At 46.0% G+C, this 16,673-nt stretch overlaps 1 protein-coding gene across 2 annotated transcripts in view; it reads left to right on the top strand.

Moving 5' to 3' along the window:
* OSBPL1A (oxysterol binding protein like 1A) overlaps positions 1 to 16,673 on the top strand; it is a 1,951,189-nt gene that overhangs the window by 1,147,912 nt on the left and 786,604 nt on the right. For both annotated transcript variants that reach the window (XM_085605749.1, XM_085605748.1), the window contains exon 17: positions 8,633 to 8,795. In XM_085605749.1, the coding sequence (XP_085461875.1) occupies positions 8,633 to 8,795 (163 nt within the window). The remainder of the gene's footprint in view (positions 1 to 8,632; positions 8,796 to 16,673) is intronic.

Raw genomic sequence — 16,673 nt, forward strand, 5'->3', positions numbered from 1 at the left:
GCGCATGCACTGCAATGCTAGGCTCGACCTAAAAAGGACTAAACTTACCTGCTGGGATCCTTCTGATATTTTCAGAACTCTGAGAGATTCAAGTATCAGCAGTTGACGGTACAGAGCTGAATTCCGCCTCCTCCTGGAGCCCAGCTCATACTTTGCTGGCTCACTGTGTGATCTCATCCGATTCAATCACTAATACCCCACCCACTATCACTCTTACCCGGCTCGCCCACGACCCTTTGCCCGACCTCAGACTCGTTAATTTGGGCTTAGTCACTTTCTTTCCTCTTTAGGGAGGCGGTCTAGTGCCGGGCCTGAGAATACCGGTAAGAGCTTGGCGCGGATAAATGTCCTACTTAAGAATTGTCCGTGCAACCTTCAGACCGGTACTGCTAATTTTATCATTGTCAGAAGTTTGACAGGCCGGGTTCCCACCCCATAACCTGTGGGTTTTGAACATATCTCATTCTTAGTCACCAAAAGGTGCGGTCCGCATTCAATCCATTGGTCTTTTGGTTCCAGACAGATCTATGTAGCACGCACATGAACCCACGGAGCTATCTCATCATCAGATTTGCTCATTCGGCCTAGAAGTAGATAATCTCTGCGTGCCCCGCACCTCTAATTGAAATGACACAGCCAAATTATGGGATTAGCGCTGTCTGATAAATTGGATGCAACTGACCTAGTGAGGGGTTGAGGCCTAGGCCGGCCCTTGTGACCATGCAAGTGGAGCGAAAGGCTTATACACATGCTCTAAATTAAACACATCCGGCGAAATCTTCGCCATTATAAATTAAAGGAAAAAAACATTGAGCAGGAAGAACAGTCTTTGGTTAATACCCTTACCAGGAGAAATTAACGTAACCTGCCCCACTCCATCCACTGCAAATTGATGAAAATGTTGCTTTCCACGCTGCAGACGCAGTGTATTATCTTGGGCGTTCGCTCCTTGGAGCAGGGCTAGAATGGCCAAGGGGATTCCACTCATGGTCAGGCCAGCCCCCCTGCCTCAACATCACGGGGCCCACCCAAGGCATTCATGCTCACCGGCTACAAACAGCATCTTGAAGGTGAGCGTGCTGTGTCCTGGAATTTGAGGGACAAACCAGTGCGTTTTCTGAGCCGTTCCTTTCAATCGAGCCAATAAACATATTGCACCTGGGAACAATGATTTGTAACTTGTAAACTGGGCTGGACTGGAATCTTAAATCAGCCACGCAGGGTCGGAGACCGCAATCAGGCAATGGTTCTGGGGTATGGTGGGGTCACGGCGTTCCGCCCTGCTCTGAAAGGAGCCCTTAGTCTGCAGCCTACTGGGAAATGTCAGGTGCAATACGGCCAGTCTGGCCCTCATTGTGAGAGGAAAGCAAGGGCTGGAGAGGAAGGAGCACACTTAAGATGAGAACAAACCCCACCCACGAAAAGAATCCCCCTTTTTTTAGAGCAATACATTAATCAATTCACAATGTTTATGCATTCCTTAAAGCTTATTTCTGTGATAGACCCCTTTTTAATTGCAGAGTACATTAAGACCACCACCCCAACCCGTGGCGCCCCACCCCCCTCCATCCCTACTAGCCAGTTTCACCTCCATGTCTCCGTTGTTGGTGGGTGGCATTGAGACAAAGCCAGTAGAGGGTAGTAAGGCAGTGGGCACCGCAGGTTCTGGCGTTGTCGAGATACCACTATGCAGGGCAGCGGCTTCAAGGTGCCACCCGTAGCAGATCGTGTAGAAGCACCTGAACCGCCGCCCTAGTGACCTATCAGCTTTCACCCGCTGGACTGGTGTCTTGGGGTAGCTTTCTTGTCGAGCATAGGTGTATCCGCCGACGCTGACCTTCAGGGACCATTTTCATTGGGGGAACACGCCTGGTAGGTGTAGCAGTGTGCGACCAATCTGGTTTAACTTTATATTCAGGCTCCCTTGAGCCGGTGGAGTCGACGGACTCATGGTTACGCACCTGCGCGCTACGAGAGGTACTAGACCTGATAACGATTTTAGCAGCTTACACAGCAACCCCACACATTTTCCTACTCCCTGCTGACGAGAGGCAACTACCTCGAAACACGTGTCCAGGGATGGCACACGCCACGCATACTTGCATTCACACTCGAGCATAGGTGTATCCGCCGACGCTGACCTTCAGGGACCATTTTCATTGGGGGAACACGCCTGGTAGGTGTAGCAGTGTGCGACCAATCTGGTTTAACTTTATATTCAGGCTCCCTTGAGCCGGTGGAGTCGACGGACTCATGGTTACGCACCTGCGCGCTACGAGAGGTACTAGACCTGATAACGATTTTAGCAGCTTACACAGCAACCCCACACATTTTCCTACTCCCTGCTGACGAGAGGCAACTACCTCGAAACACGTGTCCAGGGATGGCACACGCCACGCATACTTGCATTCACACTCGAGCATAGGTGTATCCGCCGACGCTGACCTTCAGGGACCATTTTCATTGGGGGAACACGCCTGGTAGGTGTAGCAGTGTGCGACCAATCTGGTTTAACTTTATATTCAGGCTCCCTTGAGCCGGTGGAGTCGACGGACTCATGGTTACGCACCTGCGCGCTACGAGAGGTACTAGACCTGATAACGATTTTAGCAGCTTACACAGCAACCCCACACATTTTCCTACTCCCTGCTGACGAGAGGCAACTACCTCGAAACACGTGTCCAGGGATGGCACACGCCACGCATACTTGCATTCACACTCGAGCATAGGTGTATCCGCCGACGCTGACCTTCAGGGACCATTTTCATTGGGGGAACACGCCTGGTAGGTGTAGCAGTGTGCGACCAATCTGGTTTAGCTTTCTGTTGTCTCCCTGCTTGTCCGCACAGTCCAGGACGAAGAACTGCAGGTCTGCAAACGCACTGGCTGTTCCCTCTACCGAGTTTCTTCCCAATGCAGACCTCACGTCTTCTCTTGTGCAGTCGCTTTCTCTGTATGTAGCGCCACGAGTCCTAAAACAATACGAGCCTCCAGGAGCCTCTCCCTTGTGCACACCGACGATTAGCCGAGGGTCTCCAATCCAGGCATGAGGTCACTCCGGGATGAGCCTGCAGGTTCGGGTTGCACCAACTGTGAGCCCGACCGCTCTCCTTTGCCCGAGTGTTTTTTTCTTCTTTCACTCTATGTCCAGTATTGTGAGCAGCGTCGGTCCTCAGAGTAGCGCCAGTCTCCCTGGTGTGACACCTGTTGCTGCTCTTAGCTGCACCGCTGCACGCTGCCCACTTATGCCTTTGTGCTGTTGTGGAAATGTGCCTTTTAATGAGCACACCGGTGCATCCTCATTATTTCATGCCCAACGCGTTTCAGGACGAAGACAGATGATCATCCACCTTATCAAGGGTATGAAGCATTGCAATAATATTGAAAGCGGCATTGTACAGAGAGATTTGCACTTTTGAAACTATGTTTACCAGCATGCACTGTTGAGCACGTGACACTCATTCGAGATTTATTAAAGCAGATTGAAAAACAGTGCATTTTAGTCTCGTGAGATCTCGGAAGGTGCTGCTGCCCGTGACCAAGGAAATTAATTCTGAAACGCGTTGGGCATGAAATAATGAGGATGAAATCTACTTATCTTTGCCCTGCCTGAGCTTTATTTTTGATCCTGGTGAGGAGTGCGCTTTTTGGGACAAACTGTGAAAAAGTATATATACGGCTGGTCCGGCCGTGAGCGCACCGCTGCTGGCTATATATTGGCAGGTCTGTGGCTTTGAGATTGCAAAGCTAGTCGGAATCCTGGGACGCTCTCATGTTGACAGGACGAAGACAGATGGTCTCATCCACCTTATCAAGGGTATGAAGCATTGCAATAATATTGAAAGCGGCATTGTACAGAGAGATTTGCACTTTTGAAACTATGTTTACCAGCATGCACTGTTGAGCACGTGACACTCATTCGAGATTTATTAAAGCAGATTGAAAAACAGTGCATTTTAGTCTCGTGAGATCTCGGAAGGTGCTGCTGCCCGTGACCAAGGAAATTAATTCTGAAACGCGTTGGGCATGAAATAATGAGGATGAAATCTACTTATCTTTGCCCTGCCTGAGCTTTATTTTTGATCCTGGTGAGGAGTGCGCTTTTTGGGACAAACTGTGAAAAAGTATATATATATATATATATATATATCACTTTCAAACTGAAACATTGACAGAGCCTGATCTGGACTGGCTTCTGATCAATACATTTGCTGAATAGTTCATGGAACTTAGGCCTTCATGGCGAGTGGCCCGGTGTCATCTTTATTGCACCTGCTAATCATAGCGAAGTGTACTTTATTTAGTGGCTGCAACAAACCGCGCCTATTACGAGTTAATCCCCGAAAGTGGGGCAGAACATGCGAAGTTTGGTGCTAATCACACCAAAATCCGCATATCCCGAACGGTACTTTATATTTCTTATTTTTTTTGTTGTAAATATTGGCGGGTTCCATCTGTCAAATTTATCAGGAAATGTGATTTTTATCACTCAACTTAGAATTCCGATATGTCCAGTAACAGGAGTTACAGGCCGATCTGAATTTATCGCCTAAATCACAATAAAGGCCTTAATACTGACATACTCTTTTTACTAAATTACTTGTGCAGTCGGATTTCGCCTTGTTTGACATGTTTATCACTGTGTTACTCATGTTAATTACGTTAGTTGAACAAGGCACTGTGACCTCATTTGATCACCTTCAGCACCTTGGGTATATGTATATTTTTTTGTGTTTAGGGTTAACCTTGCGCTTTCGTTCAAAGATCAATATATGTTGTTTGAGAAATCCATTTACTGCAGTCAAATAAAAAACGTTTTCAAACAAAGTTCATGATAAATAACTAGAGAAGTATTTCTGATTTCTCCCACACACTCTGCATATAGACCTAATTGTGCTATTATCACAAAGTGAATAACTGCTCTTAACAAATAGATCTGTAAGAACCATGGACTCGCCTGTATATAAGATGTGTGAACCCTATGGGGTACTGTTCTCGAATGAACATTGAGCTCCTATTATGATCCGTTACCTGTGAAATTGCTCTGCTGGTTAGAGCTTAGGTTATAGTATAGTATACAGTCCACCCTTTGCAAAAATAACCTATTTCCTCCCCCTGGGTAGTGTAATATTTTTTCTATTGCACATACAATGGGTAGTGGTCATTGCATATTACCTGGATTGTTCTCAGTTGCTTCATGGCATATTACATATTGTGATTGGGCCAAAGGTGTTCGGCCCCTTCCCCAACCTGTTGCCCACTCACCTAATCATTTTGCAGTAACGCCTGCCATTGACTACCCTTGGGTGGGGATTATTAGTTATCCTAACTCCACTGGAGGTACACTGCTAACCATACAGTGGCAGTAACCAGTCTGTGAACTTGCAGCCCTTTCTTAGTCAGCCAACCCAATGGAGGATGAGTCACAGTTGGGTCCTCTGTTCTCCATCCAGGCTTGACAGAAGTTATTGTGGGGCCTCTTGCGGCCTATAGCTAAAAATTACTTCGGGCCTAAGGCAGGCTTCTTCCTTTTTGGCTCAGTATGATAAGCAGCACCTCTTTCGAGAACCTGGCAACTAGGAGGGCATCCGAGAATATTTTTTTTAAGTGAATTAAAAGCACAAGGGACTTTTAATAATGTGGCATTATTGCTTCTCACAAACATGACTTATCTGTCTGGGAGATGCTTCTCGTGTTGGTTCAAATACATACAATGAAACCAGTATTGTTTAGTAAAGCTTGCTCCAATCCACATATGTATTGCTCCAATATTACTTTATTATATGTTTCCAAGTGATGGTTATACCGTATAGTTGAAGGACAGCCAACACGTGTTTCACCCCCTAGGGCTGATAGGCCTGGGGCTTTCTCAAGGCTGTATCAATTTGATAAGAAGAAAGAAAAGTAAACACAAAACTTAATACAGGATCTGTGTTTGACATGGGACCAGAACGAAAGTGAAAAGGCTGGTTCACATTGTGCAAAATTTACGACATGGTTCTGATTCAAGTGCCATGGATAGTGATATTGGGTGGGAGTTAAGAGGTTAGCGGAGGACATAGTGAGAACTTTTATCCTTAAGTTTGGTTTTAATACAGGTTGAAAATATTTTTTTCGAGACTTTGATTTCTATGCTGTTTAAAGGTTGGGGTATGTATTAATTCATGCAACTGTCCAGGTTTGGCTTTATTGCCTAGAACTGAGTTAGTTTAGTCGATATTTCATTAATAGTGACTTGCATTAGGTCATAGGTGATTCTAGTAATCGTGTGTCAATACATTTGTAGTGACATGCATTTGATCATGGGTGGTTCAAGTAATCGTGTGCCAATATATCTAGGCATACCTTAAAATTGACAAAAGTTACATTCTTCACGTTCTTTTGCAATATTGACTCACAGTCCAAAATACTTCTGTAAGTTAGTACAATCTGATGAACTTTCATGTGTCAAGTACTCAACATTCCAAGCGATATTGTTATAAACATCTTTTCCAAAGTCATAGGTCCAACGATATCACATATTCTGTTTCCTACTCCCATAAGAAGGTTATTGAAGAAAGTCTGTTCATCAGCTTCATAGCAATGGGATCAGAACATTAACTTAACCAGGTCTAGAGATTGCATTTTAATCATAATAGAGCACAATTTTTACTAATAAAAGTTGTTGGGCGAGTTAATAAAGATGCTGTATTACCCGAAGTTTCCCACTGACTGCGTGTACGCTAATAGTCAGATAGGCATACAGGGTTCTAAGGGTGGCACCCATGGTCCTTTAATTCAAGTCAGACTAAACGTATTACTTAGTTGGTAATAGACCATGTAATTGCTTTCTAGCACGATGTAACTCTAGTTTAATTAAGGTATGCGGTAGTAAGGATTAAACACCGCTGACCGCATATAGGTCAGACAGTGGAAAGGCACGCTTTGCTCCAAAGTAGCGCTCATGGTCCTTAGGTAACAGTCAAAGTGTAAGGGAATGTGTCAAAGGAAGCGTAAATCAGGGGAGAGAGCAGCTGACCACATGTGAGTCAAAAGTTAGATATTTCAATTACTCTTGTGTGGCACTCTAAAAATTAAGCATGAGGACAAGCTACGTGCTCGGTTGAGGATACAGTATGGAATTAGACTTTGTTGACGGGATAGAAAATTACGTCAAATCAACGGGAAAGAAAATTACGTCAAATCAACCCATAAACTGTAGTATTCTGAAGTTGCTAGGGAATACAGCTTTTTCATTGGAGTTCCTTTACCTATACCTACATCAAAAGCTTAATAAAGTCGGTCCTAAGAGAATTTATAAAACATGGTTCAAGATGTTCAGCCTACCTGAATTCTTGGGTTAAATCCTACGGGGCATTTAGCAGCGTTCTATTACGGCGCCATATTCCTGCCTTCTTTATGAGGCCTGTCTTTTGTTGTTCCACAGGAAGTGGTCGACTGGCAACTTCCAGTATGTGTGCGTCCCACAACTTAGAGTGGAACTTCATTAGTAAGTTAAAATGTTAAAAGTTAGAGACGAAGTATCTCACTTATTACCTGTGATCGTGAGTCTACCAGTATCTACAGTAGAAAGCTTATCAAAAAAGCTGGTTCTGTATTTGAGCTGAATAGGGCAGAGTAGAGGGAAAGCTACTTGTGGCATATATAAGGCCGTCAAATTTAAATTGAGTCATCAGTAGTTGCTGACAAAATTCTAACTCAAGGTGACTCACATTATTTCCAAATTGAGTTTCCAGTAGTTAGGGGTTATAATTCAAGTGCAAAAGTGATTAACTTTATTCATTATTAATCTCCAATGATAATTATATAATGTTTACGTGGATGCCTACACTACAAAAGTAGTTGTGGTGATAGGACGTCAGTAATACTACTTCTGTGTCTCAAAATTATCAGGAAGAGGAAAAGCACCAAAAGATCGGCTGTGTTTTGCCGATATTATTCCATTACCTTTAGTGTGCACCTATATACTGTATGTTTCAGGGAACATCATGAATTTGGCAGTATGGAGGTACTCCTATTAATAGGGGGTAAATATATCCAGTTGTAACACCACTGCACTCTTAAACTAGTGGCTAATTTGTAAAATCCGTTTTCGATTGTTAGCGAGTAGTATTGCTCATCTACAATTGCAGTTCTGTTAGGTAATTGGTGTTTGCATCTTTCTTTTTCTATTCTACAATTTGTTGAGCTTAATGTTTTTTTATCATTTGAAAAAGAATGTGGCCTGCCTGTGAGAGCTCATTAATTATATCCAACTCTTTTTTTAAGGGAAATAATTGCTTAGAATCCTAGTGGGTTTGTTGATCACACTTGAGGAGCAGGGCGATATAAGTGTATATTTCCCCTGCCCTCGACCTCAGCCTATCCCTAAAGCTGATTGAGATGCCTTACTCACCAGAAGCTTGTGATGTGAATGCCTGCTAGGGCAGCTAGGCACTCTCTGTCGTAGGTGTAGTTAGTGCCCGAGAATCCGCGCGCTTGTTGTTAAATGGCGTCGGCGTCGTCATATCCGAGTCGCCTTCTCGTGTTTCCCGAGTGGGGGGACTGGGAGGGGGAAGAGGACAGGGGAAGGTGTCAGTTGTTACAGTAGAGACGAGTGTGACTCGTTAACATGCTCCTGCTTTTATTGCAGATTCCGACTCCGACCTCTCGAGCGGTGGCTTTGTAACGGAGGCCAGCTTTTCTCTGGGCAACGAGAGCGTGGACTTGAGTATTCCGAAGCGCGGCAGCAGCATGTCGGAGGACCCGGCGCGCGGCGGCGAGAACTCGATGTCGAATGGCATCAAACAGCACAGGTATGGTATGTTTGCGCCTCCTTCACGCAGTGCCCCAGCCCGGCCGGGCTCAACGGGGCTGCGCATATCACTAGAAAGGAGGCTCTATTTTTCTGTCGGTAAGAAAAAACTGGCAAGCAACAGAACGAATATATTTGTTCACTATTTGCTTTCTTGTTTTCATGCATCCAAAATCATCTGACAGTATTTGTAATGAAAAATGCGTAACGCACATATGAATAGAGTATTTTGAAGAATATACGTTTAGCTATGTTACTGGTGTGCGGCTTTAAATTACTGTACTTTTTTCCGATGCATTTTTTATGACTCCTGTACCCTCTGCTTTTCTGTCTCCAGTCATTTGATCCCCTTGTTGGTATGGTTGGTAGGAGTGAAAGAAACCGTTGCTATTAGATGTCACTGGCTCCCAGCTTGATCAAAGGGATGTCACTGTTAGTGTATTAGTGCATTAATAAAACTCTTACAAATTCTGTCATACATTCAAGTACACAAACACCATAGATGATAAAGTTATTTTTATATGGTCAAACAATACTTGGCAAACAACAAATGGAAACGGAAGTTGTGTAATATTGCCTGCTAAAGTTGAGGCGCGCAGCTTGACAGCGTTTCTCAGGTGTCCTTGCTCAGTCCGTGCACGAGCAAACGTGTGCGCCTTAAGTGGCATTCATGTCCCGCGACTAGCATACTTGTGTTTAGGTAGTCATATTGTTGTACAGTTATTGTCAGTAGAGCGTACCCGTAGTCCTAAAGGAGAAACACATTCGTGTTAGATTTCATCCATATATTGTCGGAGATCAAATGAGTAAGAGAAAACCGCCAAACATGTTTAACTTAAGACGCAGCTTTCCTGCTGTCGGGAAAACGATCCTGTAGTTATCATACGGGATAATTTTACAGGATATGAGCGACATTGTCTTAAATTGTCCTCGTCCTTTATTTTTTTTTGAAAACTTTCTTTATTGGCATTTATAGATAGTATAACACACGGGCACAGGCGATATCGGCATTATCACATAGGTTTACATTTCAAGTGCACCCGTGCACAGTCCATACAATCGTGCAGCCTTCTGGCCCCTCAAGCCGTTCGTCGCTGTCCTGAGTGGGGCTGCAGATGTGTGCCCGGGCCAGCCTCTGGGTGCACCCTACTGGAGCGCGCCATAATCGCCTTGCCGCAGGGGTGCCATGCAGTAGGACTACCCCCCCTGTGAGGGGCGTCGCAGGGGCTATGGAAGTGCAGCCATTAAGTAACCATAAACTAACTGGGGGCAGAGAAACCGGGGAAAGGGAGGGTGCACTGTGTCGCCTTTCGGGAGTACTGGGAGCTGCGCGCTCATACGCTGGACCATCGTATGGGAAAGGACCGGGGTAGTCGCGCACGCGGAGGTGAGGAGGGGGGCAGGGGGGGCGGGAGCATCCAAAATGGCCTATGAGGGCTCTGGTCGTGGGGCCCGAGGGGACAACCTCTGCGAGACCCCAGGAGCCTGGCCTGCCTGCGCACTACCCGGGATGGGCTCCGGCGTTGCGGGCGCCCCCAGAGGGTCTATCAGTCTCTGGTGCGCCGCGGCCTCTGTCTCCTGCGTTAATGTGTGCATTAACATGGCCCAGGGCATTGAGATCGGGTGTTTGCGCATCCCACGGGCTTCCTCCGTTCTGAGTGTGGTTTCCTCCGCTCTACCCCACTTCCTGACAGCCCCCACCCATGCCGCTAGAGGGGGCCCTCCCGGCACCTTCCAATGCATGGCAATGCATCGTTTAGCGAGGATCAAGATGAGGAAGGCAAACCTCCTCTCCACTTTCTGCTGCTTATGCCGGTCATGAATTCCCAGCGCGCACGCCTCCCATGTGTCCATGTCCCGGAATCCTGTGACCGTTTTTAGGGTAGCGTGAATCGTGTGCCAGTAACTGTAGAGTGTCGGACAGTCCCAGAACATGTGCCTGAACGAAGCAGCAGGCTCCAGGCATCTAGGGCATCCAAATACCCCGTCGGGGAAATATTTCTGCAACTTTTCTGGGGTTAGATACGCCCTATGCAGGATATGTAGCTGGATGTTCTTAAACCGGTAGTTACGGGACACTTTCTTGGTATACTCCAAAGCCCTTGTCCACTCCCTATCGTGCAGAGGCCTTTGATTGTCCTCGTCCTTTATGACACTATTCCAGTGGGGTGTGCAATGTGGATCACGCAGACCCGCTTTTATTAGTATATTACACGTTTCTTGATCTTTCTGGGCTTTTATGGTTGTTGATACGGTATTGCATATATCTAGACGTCTCTGTATGCTTTTAGATTAATGTAGTGGATGGCATCAGCAAGCTTTTGTTTCGTCAGAGTTTTGGTTTTATTGGTGACCTATATTTGGGCGATCATCATTCTAAAATGTTGTTTCCATCCATCTTCATCTGTTTATGAATAACCTCTATAGCAGATTTCCCACTTTTTTGTTGCGTTCGTATTTTATCTTAGAATTTGACATTGGAAGGTTACCGCGAGGTTCATGGATTCTTTTGTAATTAGTTGCCGCTCTCTTAAAGCCGGCAGTGCTTCATTTGCGCCATTGTCTGCTGTTGATCGGCACCAGCACTTGTAACATTCACTCATTTTATGTGGCTGACTAGGCCACTTTTACTAGAGGCACCGCTAGGCAAGAGTCACGCTGACACATACCGTTTAACATTAGAGGCAGTAATCAAGATGCAGTGTCACTCCTGTCTCGTGACCTCACATAAAATAAGACCAACACAGTGACATGCCTCGAAGGCAGGATAAACAACCTCTGCAGCAGTAGCGGAATGCACGCACATACCTCACTGGTAGTTTTGAGCTTTGCGGAGGCAGGAGCAAGCCATTAGCACAACAAACCCAAACATAATCTCTGCCTCTCCATGACCCCAGTCCATTTTACTCTGCCTCGGACCAGTTTCCAAATTGATATACCACCAAACAGAGCCTGCCAGACAGGGGCGTAGGAGACACTAAAATTCTGGGGGGGACAGGGACAACCTTGTGCACTTTCCAGTGACCCTATACAAATCACCGCCCGTTAAACAAATACAATTGCATACTTTCGAAGTGAAATATTGAGAAAAGCAGGCATGTAGTCACAGTTTGCATGTGTGCTTTATTGTTATTTACATTCATATAGTAATGAGACCAAATGTTGTAAAAAAACATATATATGAATCTTGCATCTTAATGCACAAAGCAAACAAAGGCCGCTGACTTAGGGTGGGGGAGTCGTGTTTGCAAGTGCATTATGGTTTGAAAAGTACCTGCTGCTGCATTCCTGGTCTCCAGCAATTTTCAGGCAACAATAAAAATGTGAAGATAACTTTGGTGATTAATGTTCTTTTTTTGAGAGAGATCGAAGGCTTGTCTAGTGAAAGTTTTAATTCAAAAGGTCAGTGAGTTACTGCTTTCATCTGAGATATTCTTTTGGTATTTAAATTTTATAAGTTAAAATCCTAACATTGAACAGTGAGCTATTAACCGTCATCAAAGAGCTGCATAAAAACTTCAATGTATATATTAGAACGTTATGATTTTTCCCCAGTCTTTCCCTATCCTAATGTTGGAAAATGGGTTCATTAGGATAGAAATCAATTCTGATTATTGAAGAGAACCCCCCAACCATGGTGTTATGTTTTACATTCTGAGTTTGTGTTTCTCTAGTGTTGCAAAGCCGCCCTGGGCACTCCCCAACTTTTTGCTGACTGGTACTGGTGGTACCTGACTGACTGACCCTGGCCTCCGCCTAAACAGCCAGTGCTATTCTGAAAGAGGCACTTAAAAATACAGTGAAAACACCTACATACACTAGGGTGCACTATGGGTTAGGGTACCCCTATGATTGGCATGACCTCTCCTATAAGGCCCTAGTACATAATAGGGCAGGGGGATTAGAACTACTTTTAAGTCCCTAGAATATAATAAGGCATGGCAGTTTAGAGGCCAGCAGCCCTTTCTGCGCTTGCATGTGTGCACTGCTGAAGCCTGAGGTCAGTTTAAAAGTAGCCCTGTGTTATAGGGCTGCTTTTAAAATGCAAATTGTGCCCAAACTCGACTTTTGGGTTTGGGGAACTTACAAATTGATCAACTACAATGTTGGGGTAAAATTAAGTGGAAAAATGTTTTCCACTTAACTATGGCTGTATCATATTTGCCACATAATACATCATCTGCTGCATAATCTAACGATTTCCTCCAAAACAATTTTGTAGCTCAAACGGATCCCAAATTACTAAAAGAAATGTGACTTGTGTTGCTGTGAAGTTTAGGGCCCTTTGCAAAGGTTAGTAAAGAAAACAATTCCGAAGAAAACAATTGGTCCCAGACACTCCTAATGACACTCGAATTAATACCTGGAGGAGAGTGTAGTATGCAATCAATTCATACAACCGAAAATGTATAATGTAAAGGCACATTCAACAGGGAAATCTCATAGATAAGAGGCCAACCAAAGTCAATTAAATTGCAAACATCAATTTATTTCCCGCTGAATCTTATTCATAAAATGCAAACTTAGGGGCTGACTACGATGGCAGGCGGACTTCAGTACCACCGCCATCGAATCGGGGAATGGGACCGCTGGCCTTCAAGGTGGAGGCCCCACGATAGGCATTACAATGTGACTGCCACTACGGTGTTCGCAGTGCCTATCTTTTACATTGCAGCAGGGGCTGCTGGCTGCATCATCCGCCGCAAAGTAAAAAAAAAAAGGAACATGTTAAATATATCGGTGCCTGCCACATGGTGCAGTAATATGTTGTGGGGCATCATAGATGCCCCCCAGGACCCATGTCTGGGGGCCAGGGGTAAAGGGGCCTGCTACGGGCCCCCAGTGTCCCTTTCGCCAGCATTTCCATGGCAGGTGAACCGCCATTGATAAGCTGGCGGGTAAGGGACATCGTAATCCCTCCTGCGGTGCATGGTAGGCACCACCAGCATTGTAGGAACCACGAGCCCCTCCACCACACCGGCGGGCTCAAGAAGCCCGTTGGGTGCGTGGTGGTTGGTCTTTCCGACCGCCAAGTAACCTCCCGCCATTGTAATATGGCGGGCTGTGATGCAGTCACCAATGGCGGTGGGACCGCCACCGACGGGGTGACGTGGCGGTCCCACTGCCATTATAATCACCCCCTAAGTTTGGTGTGCATGCAAATCCTACATTGCCAACCCCTGGCAAGTTGCACTGCTAGTGCTGGAAAAAGGCCAATGGAGGTACCAATGGGTGAGGTGGACTGGCCTCAAGGGTCTTGTGACCTCAGTGACAGATTCACTGTCGATCTAGGATGTGCTTCTTCATATGCCTGCCCGTAAGACTGGAAGTGAACTGCAGTATGGATTGTGGTGGACAGGTCCACCTGCGGGTGCTAAGACACCTAGGCTTCTAAGGTCTATCGGGCCTTCTAAGGTGTAGCATCGGAATAAGCTCTGTCAGGAGTGTGGTATGGTGAACTGGTCATGAAGGTCTGAACATGGTTCTCCAGTTCCAAATTCAGCAGCTCTGGCCAGAGTGCCACATTCTCTCCCACACTGAACACCATACTGCCCCACTGAGAGAAACTCACACTGCCTTCAGCACAACTCAATTGTGCTGCGACTAAATTCAAATTATGCACAAGACAACAGAAAAATGCTGCCTGAAAAAAATGAATAACACCCTGGAAAAAGCAAACACTCATAGGGAATGCAAGAATAAGCAAAGCATGTGAACTGTAATCAGAAAAAAACATGGTTACCTTAACGGTTTTAAACTCATTATTCAGAAATCAGTAAGTGTTTTTGCCTGAAAAGTTCAACACATGGCTAAAGGACCAGGAAGGGACCCCTTTCAATGTCCATTGCTTATATCCTTTCAAAATGTATGCAGTTTGGTTTAAAAAAGACCACATCCCCAAACACAGAGCCGCATTTTATAAGCTAAAATAATTAAAAAGTTGAAAACGATCATATTAAACGTTTCCACTCTACCCATCAACCAGGTATTGCAGTCCCTTTAGGAATGGCGCACTTACGCACCCTGGGAAACAATGTTGTTCAAAGAAAGAAGATAAAAAGAAAGTAGCGCTTTCACTGGCAAATTCTGTAAAGTGGCGCTAATGTGTGTGGGTGTAAATAACAGTCTGGCCTGTCTGCTGTCCACTCTGTTTTGCTTTTTTTTTAGGTATTTAACTATTTTTTCTCTCCATTCCGAGGTTTTTCTTTTCAATAGGAAACGGTCAGAAAATGAGGACATTTACAGCCAAAGTGTTCAGCCTTTTTTGGATCAATTTCACTGGGGAACAAATAAAGAAAAGGAGAGGCAAGAGAGAGTACCTTAAGAGCTGCCTCTTGAAATCAGCACGTAAGCAGGAGCGAGACTGAGACAGAAAGAGATGGAGGAATAAAGAGAGGAGGGCAGCCGCCAGAGGCAGATCAGGAGTAGTGGACACGGTCCTTGCCATGAAGGAAAAGAGACAGCGTTTATTTTTTCTCCGTTCTCTGCCCTTCCCAGAACGGCTGAGCCTTCCTGCAGCATAACAAAATAGGTCAAGTGCAGGGCCATTAGGTAGCGCTTTCGCGTGCTAATGGCCCTGCGATAACAGAAGGGAGAGGGGAAATTCCTTTGTCCCCTCGTCTCCCCCACCCTTGTCCCCCGTATCCCCCCCACTCCAAAATCTGGGGGGGATATATCCCCCGCGTCCCCCACACTTCCTACGCCCATGCTGCCAGAGCAGGTGGCAAATCCTTCTCCTACCCCGCAGCCAAGACCTGGAACAAACTCCCCCCTCACATCTGACGAAGCACGACACTGCACCAATTCAGAAAGGACCTCAAGACCTAGCTCTTCGAATGGCCAACGGAGCTGCTTGCATCCCTCCCCCCCCCCCCCCCTCCCCCCTAGCACCTTGAGACCCTACGGGTGATTAGTGTGATCTAAAAGCCCTGATTGATTGAGCAACCATGTCATGCAGCGGGGCACTAATATGTCTCCCTGTAGTGAGGCCTGTGTTAATCAGCCACAGGGTTGTGGGAGTGAAGTTTACATGTAGCTGGAAGAGTGCAGCGAGGATGCGTGGATACAGGCTAGGTCTCCCTACATAGGTTGTCCGGCAGTCTTTTATTTCAAGCAACGTTCCTTGGCTGCAGCGGTGTCATTGGCATTTTGTGGAGGTCAGACATGGTGTGCTACACAACAGATGCTACAGCTGTTTCGCCTCTGCCAAGCATGGAGGCACTGTAGCAGTACTCTGGAGACCGGGTTGACTTTCCCCTTTGCTTGGCATCAAATAGCAAAGTGTTGGAAGGAATGCTTGAATTCATTTAAGCCACTGTACTCTAGTAGGGAGGGGACCTTGCAGTTCAGCCTGACCTGTTCCTGTTGGAGCAGGACCAAAACTGATTTGAATATGGATAGTTTCTGTCTACAGTGATATGTTGGTGTAGAATGATGAGATGAATTGAAGCATTCCTTCTATCTTCTTGTTTGTAGCAATAGATGTCACATAGCGCCAGGCAGGCGCGCAACACCCATTGGACTCACAGGGCTTCAGCCCCCCCCCCCCCCCCCCCCCCCCGTCGTGTGTGGCAGCCCGGGATGAGACAGCTTCCCGGCGCACACACAGCCGCACCCGAGCACTTCACAGGTCTTTAAAATACCATTTGCATGTTAATGAGGCCTCGCTGGTGTTTCACCCCTTCTAAGAGCCCCTGCAGCTCCACTCTGCCTATGGCTTAAAAGATTCAGCCCCCCCCGAAATTTTTTCTTAGCCCTCCCCGAATTTGGCTCTAGTTGCGCCTCTGGCGCCAGGGACTCCCTTCTAAAACATTTTAGACTCCTATACTCATTTAATTATTTACTTACAAATTAAGCAGAGCAAGGGTTTGGGGATATT

Source organism: Triturus cristatus, chromosome 5_1, assembly GCF_964204655.1.
Source record: "Triturus cristatus chromosome 5_1, aTriCri1.1, whole genome shotgun sequence".
NCBI classification, from domain to species: domain Eukaryota; kingdom Metazoa; phylum Chordata; class Amphibia; order Caudata; family Salamandridae; genus Triturus; species Triturus cristatus.